Genomic DNA, 10746 nt, shown 5'->3' with positions numbered 1-10746 from the left:
GTGATAGATAGGATTTTAGTAGCTGAGATCAAGGAACAAGAGAACAATAGAACCTGCCAATCAGGGAGCCCGCGCTGTGTGCCCTGCACACTATCAGGTGTTTTGTTTCACAAAGGACCTGTAATCCTAAGGACATCCCTGCAGTCTCCAGAGCAAGAACTCAGCACAAATAACACCAGCAATAGTAGCCCACACGTGAAAGGGTATATACTACATGCATGGGGCACTTTCCTGGCACTTTATATCTATTGATTCATTCAGTCTTTACAGAGACCCCAGGAGGGTACTAATTAGCCTCATTTGACAGATGAGAACACCGAGCTGGCCAATTAAGTTGCCCAAGGTCACAAGCCGGTGAGGGGGTGAAGCAGGCTGAAGAGAGCGTCCTGGCTCCAGAATCCTTGCTCTGGAAGGAGGTAACCTCTCCGCCCTTCAAGAAAAGCAAGCTGAGGGCACAGAGCTTTTTTGAGGATGGGGTGGGGGTCTGGAGAGAAGAGCCAGAGAAATTCTCAGAAGACACATGGCAAGAGAGGAGGCCAGGCCAGGGCAGGGACAGCGCTGTCAGCCCTGCAGCCGGCGGGTGGCCCGCGAGCTGGCCGGTGAAGACCCAGAACCGGACACAGCAGCCCAAAGGGATGGGAGCAGAGGCCTGGAGGCCAGTGCGGACACAGCTCTGCGGACCTCTGGGAGCGGGTAAAAGAAGTTAAAAACAACCATCAAACCAACCCAATACCCTTTCCGGGAGGTTTCAGGCCGGGAGAGTAGGTCGGAAGGCCCCGGCTGGGGAAACGTGTATCCCGCCCGAGGTCGTTTTTCACTCTGAACTTGAGGAATCTGAACAAGACGTTTAAACTCTGTAGATTGCGCAGCTGCCTTTTTGAAAAAGTTGGGCAATCTCTGAGATGGGACCGAAATCGAATCCCGCCCGGATCCGGCTCGGCAATGGGTCGCCAAGCGGCCTCTGTGCACCGAGGGCAGGAGGGCTAAGGGGGTGTCCCCGGGGCACAGGCGCGGGACCCGGAGCGCACGTCCTTCGTCCCCCCACGCTGCCCTCGGGACCTCCGAGAGTCGTGGGTGACCCTGGAACTTTCCTCTGGGGCGCGACCCGGGGCACAGCGCAGAGCAGGCTGGGGGCAGGGGCCGAATGGAGCTCCGCGCCAGGCCGGAGGCTGCACCCGTCACTCGCAGGCCCGGGCCGAGTGGCTGGCGCGCGGTGGCGCTCAGCCAGACCGCGCCGCCCGGGGCCCCGCCGCCCGGGGCCCCGCCGCGCGCCCACCCCGACCCCGCCGCCGCGTCCCCGGGGAGCGCGGCCCGGGTCGCCGCGGGCGCCCGCGGTGGGGAGGCGAGGGCCCCGGGGCCGGAGGGCCGGCGACGGCTGGCGCGGCGCCCAGGGGTGTGAGGCGGGGAGCGCGGTGCGGAGGGAGGGGGGGGGAGCGGCGGGGTGAGGCGGCGGCCGGCGGGGCCCGCGCTCACTCGGAGGCCGGGCGGCCGGCGGCAGGACGCGCTCGCGGAGTCGGGCCCGGCGGCGGCCGGCCGCGCGCACCATGCCCTCCTTCGACGAGGCGCTGCAGAGGGCCGGCGAGTTCGGGCGCTTCCAGCGGCGCGTGTTCCTGCTGCTGTGCCTGACGGGCGTCACCTTCGCCTTCCTCTTCGTCGGCGTGGTCTTCCTGGGCAGCCAGCCCGAGCGCTACTGGTGCCGCGGGCCGAGCGCCGCCGCGCTAGCCGAGCGCTGCGGCTGGAGCCCCGAGGAGGAGTGGAACCGCACGGCGCCCCCCGAGCGCCGCGGCGACGGCAGCTGCCGGCGCTACCTCCTGGAGGCGGCCAACGCCAGCGCCGCGGCGGACGCGCTCAGCTGCGCGGACCCGCTCGCCGCCTTCCCCAACCGCTCGGCGCCGCTCGTGCCGTGCCGGGGCGGCTGGCGGTACGCCCAGGCCCACTCCACCATCGTCAGCGAGGTAAGGACGCCGCCCGCCGCGCTCGGGGAAGGGCGGGGGGGAGTGGCCCGCGGGACGGGACGGTGCCCTGCTGCCCCCCGGCGCGTCGAGGGCGGGAGGCCGGCCACCGCGGCCGGGCCGGGGAGGCTGGCACCTGTTGGTGGCCTCTGGGGACCGGCCAGGTGCACCCCACTCTCGGAAGGGCCGCGTCTGAAATGCCTGGAAAATGCCTGTCGTCGATTTCCCTCCGCGAGTGAGTTGACGGAGAGAGGCATCTCTCCGGGGATAGCTGCTGAGTTCGGAGATTGCTTCTCACTCACCTCCTCGGGCATCGGAGCGTCCGGTACGACGTACGTTATTGCCGGCGGGGATGGGTTTGTGCAAAAGTGGGAAATTATGGTCCGACTCGCGGTGGAGACCCGCGGCTTCTGGGGCGAGCCACTTGGTTGGGCAGGGCCCGATTGCTCTGTGGTCTTCAGGGGGTAAAGGAAGAGCGAACGTCAACCGGTTGCCCAAATGATTATCGGAAATGCACGGGGACAGAGGTCAGGGATCTCCATGGGCATGTTTTTGGTAAAACGGCTTTGGGGCAAAGAGCAACATCTGAGATAAATTGGGAAAGCTGAGGTTTTGAATTAAGAGTTTCAACTTTCTTTCTTTCTTTTTTTTTTTCCTGCTAGTAACTTACAGGAAGGCAGCAAAAAGGGCTACACGTCTTACAAAGCAGATTCCCCCCTTCCCAGGGGTGGCCCCTTGGGCCAGGTGGGGGCAGCCCCCACATTTGCTTGGGTGTGTTTGGACAGGCAGTGCATTGGGGGTTAGCTGGCCCCTCAGCCTTGGCCGCAGCACTGTTTCCACGCTGGGCTGGGATGGCAGTTTGCATCTTCATCTTTGTGCCTCAGTGTGGGGACTGCCTCCACGGAGGCTGGGTCACGGGAATGAGCAGTTTCATTGAACTTTGTGGGCAATCAGAGATCAATTTAATTTCTAAAAAAATGATTGAATGTGCTCTGGCAAATTAGGAAAGAAAAATTTTGTCTTTACTTTGGTTATTGTCATAAACGTTTTTTTTTAAGCACCTCCTTGAATAAGGGGGGAAAACACTAGATTTGGAGTTAGCCATGCCTCTTCTGTCACTGTTAATGGTGACCTCATCTCTCTGGTCTTGGGATTCTAGATCTTTGAGGTCATGCATATTCTGTAGTGCCATGTGTGTTTGGTCCTATGCTAATTGCTGTCTAGATAAAATCCATGGCAGCCCAGCCGGGCAATGTGTCTGTTCTGGGTACTTTAACTTCTATTTAATCTGTGGGTAATGATGACGACTGCTTTGTAAACTGTGGTGGTCTTGTGTTAGGGATTTCATAGATGAAATGGACAGGGTGTGGACTTCGGTGGGACAGGGCATTAGCCTTAGTACTTCCTTCCAGCAGCAGCTGTTTGATGGCTGCTTGTATTCCATTTAGCACAGCTGCTTAGTGCTTACTTCCCAGGCAAATCAGAAGATGCCACTTGGAGAGAAAACACCTGATTTTTTTGAAGACATTTAGACCTCAAATGAAGAATAAAATGAGACTTCAAAGCAAAATGCACACGCACTATAATGGTGTTTCTGTGAGCAAATGTGATCGCCGGACATCAGAGAAGGGAGACATAGAAATCTGTGAGTGAGTACCCAGATACTTGAGAAACATTCTGGGGTTCTGGAGTTGTTTCAAGTGACCTGGGGTCATTTCAAGGAGGGACAGGTAGTCTTATGAAGGTCAGTGGCTCCCAAAAGGCAATGTAGAAAGTGGAAGGTCAGGAGACCTGGTGTGGTACTATCTGCAGCTAGTGGTGTGGCTTGGGTGAATGGCTTAATCTCCCTGGGCTTAGCTTTCTCATCTGTAAAATTAGAGGTTGGATTAAGCCCTTCACAGTCTTACAGATGCCATCAGTGTTATAGCTGGATGGCTGCTCAGGGTGCCCACAGCAATGATAAAAACATTTCAAGGAAAAGTAGAATGATATTCAGCATGCACTCCTGAAGGCCACCAACAAATCTTTGAAATATATTGGAGAGATTTTTTTTTTTTTTAAATCCAGTTTAGAAGCAGTTCACTTCTTCTGGCTTTTTTGTTATGTTTTAATTCTTAAGAGGGACCCCCTCCCCCATCTCTCCAGGAAGTCCAACCATTCAGGGCAACTCATTCTCAGAGTTCTGCCTGGCTAATATTTTGCTGCCTTTGGTTTTGAAGGTGATCCATTTAATTTTTGTTTTTTCATATTCTGTCAGGATTAAAGGAACTTTACTTCTGTCTTTGGTTAACACTGTACCCAATGTGTTTTTACAGACTTAAAGTTGAAGATATTAATCATGGAAAGGGGGTGAATTGTGAGAGTTTCGAAGGTGGAAGGGCAGACCCGATTCCAGAATGTCTCCATTTGGCTATTATGCTTCCTCCTTGCACCAGTGAGGGGAGATATCATTGTCCTAGCTTTGTAGAAGAGGTTCCTGAGTCAGGAGATGTGGAAGGACCTGCCAGAGTCCCAGACTTTTTAAGTGGCCCAGTTGGGTTGAGATCCAAGGGTCATGAGTATAAATCATTCTCCATTCCTCTGTGTAGTGATCAAAGTCTTGGGGACAAGCCCACGCAACATAACCCCTCACACTTTAGAGCAGGAAATCCTGTGGAACCTTCAAGTTTACTTCATTCTTCTGGCCAGCCTGCCATTGTATTTCATTTCATGGCATCAGGAACACAGTCAGCCATAATCAGCCAGGCCAGCCAATGGAAATGGCTCTCTCGTCTTGACGTGAACATTGTAGAACGAGCACTTGAGTCTCACCCACTGTCCTTCCATCTTACAAAGCAAAACAGCTCCAAGGAGTGAAGTCAGAGTCAATGCCAAGTGCAGGGCTGTTTCAATCCAGCCCCCTCACTCTTTCTTTTGCTCAAGGTGAGGCAGTCGATTTTTCTCCTACACGTAACTTCCTCAGGGCAGACTTTCTAATGTCTGCATCTCAGCCTTGTCTGCTTTCCAGATGCTGGCTAGAATAAAGCATGACAGAATGCAGAAAAGTCTGAGCCTCCACCACCCACATATTTCAATTCATTGCCTAAGGAGTGAGTCTTTGAAATGGATGTTAGGACTTCTAAGTGTTTGCTTGTATGCCATAAAAATAAAAAAAATAAATAAAAAAGAAGAAGAAGAAAGAAGGAAGGAAAGAAAAAGAGCTTCTCTCTAGTGTCTCAGTGAACCAGGCTTCAGAGCACCTTTTCAAAATAGTCCGAATCACTCCTGTTTCTCCTTTCCAGGTCATTTTTTTCCCCACAATGAAAGCAAAGCCCATTTAAGGGAAGTAGGGGCCGCACTGAAGAGAGTGGCGGTGGCTTTGCTTTGTGGGGTTCACGTGTGTCTGCTCTGCCTCTCACACATCTACCCCACAACAGAGGGCCAACCCAGTAGGTCAATCCACAGACACGAGTGCTGCCAGCATCCTGTCCTCACTGACTATCAAGCATGGAATTGCGCTGGTGTGGAAACTGCAGAAAGTCTCTCCAGGCCCACATTTTAGTCTGGGCTCAATCTCTGATGTGCTCGGGGCACTTTAGAAAGATCTTGCTTCTGCCCGGTTTTTTGTTGTTTTATTTTTTAAAGATTTTATTTATTTGAGAGAGAGAGAATGAGAGACAGAGAGCATGAGAGGGAAGAGGGTCAGAGGGAGAAGAAGACCCCCCAGCTGAGCAGGGAGCCCGATGTGGGACTCGATCCCGGGACTCCAGGATCATGACCTGAGCCGAAGGCAGTCGCTTAACCAACTGAGCCACCCAGGCGCCCTGCCCGGTTTTTATTCCTAATATTTGGGCCTCCCTTGTTTCTCGCTGAATCAACCTCACCAGGAGGACATCTGCTTTATTATTACTTCAAAGACCCAAATAGGTCACTGTTCATTTTTATTTCATTAATTTCTCCTCTTTATTATTTGTTCTTGTTTCCTGGATTGACTTGGTATGCTTCTTTCGATGGAAGTTCAATGCATAGCTCAGTTATTTTCAGCCTTTCTTCTTTCCTAGCATAAATATCGAAAGCTATAGATTTCCTTCTATGTACTTTTTTTGACTGTACCTGACAAGTTTTGAAATGCAGGTTTTAATTATTATTCCGTTCTCAATATTTGTGATTTCCATTATTATTTCGTTTTTGGCCCATGATGTTTTTATCTTTTTAATTGTTGACTTCTCATTTAACCTTGGTATCGTCAGAGAACATGGTCTGTGTGATACTGCTTCTTTGGATTTCATTAAAGTTTGCTTTTTGGCCTTTAAGAGGTCAATTTTCATAAATGTTCTGTACGTGCTCTAGAAGAATGTGCAGTCTTTAGCTATTGGGGGCAGGGTTTGTAGATGTCTCATATTTGAAGCTTGTCACTTATGCTGTTAAAATATTCTAGATTTTAATTAACTTTCCGTTTGCTTGGTCTGTCAAGATTAATTAACAAGTATTGAAATTTGCCATTATATTGTTGGGTTTGTCCGTTCCTCCCTATATTTCCAGCAGACTTAAAAATTTACGTACATGGGCAATTTTATCGGATGCGTGTATCTACAAATTAGATTTTGCTTGTAACCTTCACAGTGAATTGAAAATTTTATTACTGTGTAGAGACCCTATCTAAAATCCATGATGTATATTGGCTAGTGTCTATTTTGTCTCATACTAACGTAGCTACTCCAGCTTTCTTTTAGTATCTTTTGTTACTTGTTACTTTCAAACTTCACATGTTCTAAGAGTTTAGATGTATCTCTTATAAAATGTATAAAACTTGATTTTGTTTTTAGCTGGTAGGCGTAGACTCTTTACATTTATTGTATTCATTGGTATATTTGAGCTTGTTATACCATATTATTTTTCTTTGTCCTGTTCTTTCTATGCTTTTTTCTCTCCCTTTAAAAAATGATTTTTTATTTTGTTTTTCTTATTCTATTTTGTTCCTTCCTTTATTTGTTTGGAGTTTAGATCCTTTATTTCAATTCTTTTAGTGGTTACCCTTGACATTTTACTACACTTACCTAACAGTGCCTAAATTTAATACTGCAACCTTCTCAACAATTTAGAACTTTCAACACTTTCACTCAGTCACTCACCTCCTCTATTACAGGCATTTGTAGCCAATGTTCTAGCTCTTTCCTCTTCATTCTTAATTTATGGTCTTTGTGTAGATCATGTATGCTTGGGTTTATATTGACACTTTATCTGGTCATCATTTCATACAGTCTCTCATTTTCCCCCTTCCTTTTGACATAAGTCTTTAAAATTTTTTTTTAGTGCATATCCCTAGGTGGTACATGTTCTCAGTTTTTGTTTTTATGGAAATGTCTTTGTTTCTCCATTATTCTTTTTTTTTAAAAGATTTTATTTTTGAGTAATCTCTACACCCAACATGGGGCTCGAACCCACAACCCTGAGATCAAGAGTCTCATGCTCCACCGACCGAGTCAGCCATTATTCACCATTATTCTTGAAAGATATTTTGTTGGAAAATAGGTCTCTGTTGTCAATTATTTTCCCTCAGGCCTGTGAAGATGTTAGTTAAGTCTTACAGCTTTCATTTTGTTTTGGAGAAATCTGCTGTTAGTCTCACCCTCCTTTTCACTCAGGTTGTACCTAAGTAGGTATTTCTTTTATTTGCCCAGATTGGTGTACATTGCCTCTCAAGGGCATGTGCATATAATAGGCACCCAATAAATAGTCATTGAATGAACCAATTGTTGTATTTCCTTTAGCTGAATTTTGGGAAATTGTCAGCCATTATCTCTTCCGTGTTCCCTTTTCCTATTTTCTTCTTTCCTTAATTAGACATAAGTTGGACCTTCATTTGCTATCCTTCATGACACTTAATGTCTCCCTCGTATTTTCCACTTCCGTATCTAAATATGTCATTGAGATGTTTTTTCGGACCTACCTTCCAGAATACTGCCTTTGTATTTAGCAATATCAGCTCTGCTATTTAATCCATCCACTGAACTTTGTATTTCAACAATTATCTTTCTCATTTATCAAAGTTATATTTGTTATCTATCAAATATGCCTGGCCATTTATTGGTAGTCTCTTATTTCTTGCCCATTTTTCAATTTCTTTAAATGTTTTATGTATGATTACTCTATATTTTGTATCTGGTACTTATACTACCTGAAACCCTTGGTGTTCTAAAGCTTTCATTTGTTGTTTATCATATGTTGTGTGTTTGGTGTTTGTTGACTGTAAGCTCCCAGGTAGTTGATCTCTTTGGGAAATCAGAGAGGATTTTCCTTTGCTTCCCTCTGAGCTGGCGGACAGTACTGATCTGGAATCACTTTCTTCCTTCCAGACTTCCTGGGTGAATCTACAACAGCTGAATCTGTCATTGTTGTTTGTTTATTTTTATCAGAGGCATGTAGTTTTCCCTCACTTCCTGAAACACCAGTAATTCAACACAAATTATACTTTATGCTGAATCTTATTTTTCATCACCCCTGAGGTGAGGTGATAGGTGTGGTGAAGGGATGCCTTTTTCTGATTGAATATAAATCAAGGCAGAATGGACACTGACCGTGACCTCAGCCTCAGAGGACAAGGAGGAATGGAAGAGGAGTATGTGAGCAGCAGGATGTTTCATTCTCTCACTCTCTCATCTTCCCTGTCATTTTCTCTGTGGCCATTTATTAAATGCCCTCTTGAGCACTGGTTGGTGTGCATTCCTGGGACCCACTCACAGAGAGTTGGAATCAAAAGATTGAGGTGGGATTTGGGCATCTTCATTTTTCACAAGCATGTAAAGCCCATGCAGGCGGTCCATGGGCAACGCATGGAGACATCCTGGGCGTTTCTTTATGAGGAGCATGAAGAGAATGTCGTGAGTGGAACTGCTGTATGTGTGATTGAAGCAAGTGCCAGTTCCCCCAACCACACTGCAGACTTAGGGACAGAAGCATCATCTCTTTACCTGAAGGCAGGGGTCTCAGATTTTATCTGGTGAAATGTTGCTGTTTATCTACAGTAACCTTGAAGCTATCCAGAGATGGGCAGCTGACCATAAAATCCTGTAGTTGATCAGAGTGGGGTGCCCACAGCTGAACCACACTCCCTGTGAGTTTTGGCCAGGCTTAGAGTGGAGCTTTGGGCAGAGACAGTGGCACAATCAAACGGGATATCTAACAGATAAGGCATTAATATCTATATGTTTTGATGTATATTTGGGATTCAATAGATCTGGGCCTACATGTCAGCTCCTCTGTATTTCAACTTCAAGGGCCGGTCACAGAACCTGCCTCAGCCTTGGTGTCCTCAGCTCTAGAATGGGAGTAATAACACCTACCATAGTGCTTGGTCTGATACCTGCATCAAAGTGCCTGTCATTGTGCCTGGCCAGAAGTGATGTGCAAAAATATTGTTTTCTGTTAACATGTAAAGACTCTTGAGCTGGGTAGGAGTAGGGGATAAGTGGGATGCCAGATCTGACCCTGGGGCTGTAGTTTGCTGAACTCAAGTCTAGCAAAATATATCACTAATAAGCTTGCCTTAAATAAAAACAAAAAACAACAACAAAACAAACCGTGACAAACCAACCACACATCTCTTGGGCACTAATTTGCCCTTAGGGCAGAGAACACCCTGCATTTTTTCCTTCCTGAGCCAGAGCTAGGTTGTATTTCCCAGCTTCCCTTGCAGCTGGTGGGTCATGAGGTAGAGTCCTGGTCAGTGAAGATGGGAGAAGTAATACGGGACAGTGTCAGGCCTGCAGCCGGACAAGCTTCCTTCTGGCAATCCCACTCTCTTCCTTGCTTCCCTCACCTGCCAGCAGAGAATGCTGAAGCCCTAAAACGTGGTGGAGTCCTTAGATGGAAGGAGGTCCATTCCTGAAAGCCTGTGGGGAGGAGAGTCCCCGTCGTCTTCCCCTCTGGCTCATCTGCACGGGGATGTGAAATTAATGAGAAATAAACTTCCTTGTACGAAACCACTGAGATTTGGGGGTCGTTTGTTGTAACTCTTAGAGTGAGCCTACCCCAACGAATACAACATTTGAGTATATTTCCTGTAGGCTGCACGTACCTGGTTAAATTGTAGGGAAGCTTGTTCCTTCAAGACAGTCCTCCCCTTGGTCTGCTCCTAAGGCCACCCTGTCCCTGCCCACGGGCATCTATAGCTCTACAGGCCCCTGGCCTCTTCAGCACCCAGTGCTCCAGCCTGTCCAGGGCATGTCCAGCTGCCTTCCCCAGGCTCTGGAACATGCTGTTTCCTTTTCTCAAAATACCTTTCTTCTTTCTCCATATGGCCGTTCCATTTTTTTAAAAGATTTTTTAAAATTTATTTTTAGAGAGAGAGTGCAAGCAAGGGGAAGGGCAGAGGGCTTGAGAAAGGGAAGGAAAAGAATCTCAAGCAGACTCTGCGCTGAGTGCAGAGCCTGAGGCGGGACTCGATCTCATGACCCTGAGATCATGACCTGAGTCGAAACCAAGAGTCAGACGCTTCACCGACTGGGCCACCCAGGTGCCCCATGGCCGTTCCATTTTTTATGCAGCTAGGAGTTACCTGTTCCAGAAGTACCTTCCATAATTTCCACCCGCCCTCTACTGCCCCCCCCCACCTGCTGATTGTGTTCATCAGGTCTCCCTTGTCAGACCGCAGGTTTCTTGAGGGCAGAGACAGTGTCCAGTAACTATTTGTGATGAAATTACGTGGTGTGCAACAATTTTTGTGGCTCAGCTAGTGGGTCAACGAGAAAAAGGTTGAGGGACAAACTTGACCACTTTTATAACTTTGGTTAAGCCAACCCTGAAGCTGACCTTC

The 10746-nt window shown here is 48.1% G+C and overlaps 1 protein-coding gene across 1 annotated transcript in view; it reads left to right on the top strand.

The window, feature by feature from the left end:
* The first annotated feature begins 1454 nt into the window (after window positions 1-1454).
* SLC22A3 (solute carrier family 22 member 3) overlaps window positions 1455-10746 on the top strand; it is an 88141-nt gene continuing 78849 nt past the window's right edge. The window contains exon 1 of the mRNA XM_027601557.2: window positions 1455-1955. Within this exon, the coding sequence (XP_027457358.1) occupies window positions 1545-1955 (411 nt within the window). The 5' untranslated portion in view covers window positions 1455-1544. The remainder of the gene's footprint in view (window positions 1956-10746) is intronic.

This window comes from Zalophus californianus, chromosome 7 (genome assembly GCF_009762305.2).
Source record: "Zalophus californianus isolate mZalCal1 chromosome 7, mZalCal1.pri.v2, whole genome shotgun sequence".
NCBI classification, from domain to species: Eukaryota; Metazoa; Chordata; class Mammalia; order Carnivora; family Otariidae; genus Zalophus; species Zalophus californianus.
Note: the sequence above shows the minus strand (reverse complement) of the source record. Positions and strands in the feature narration are given on the sequence as shown.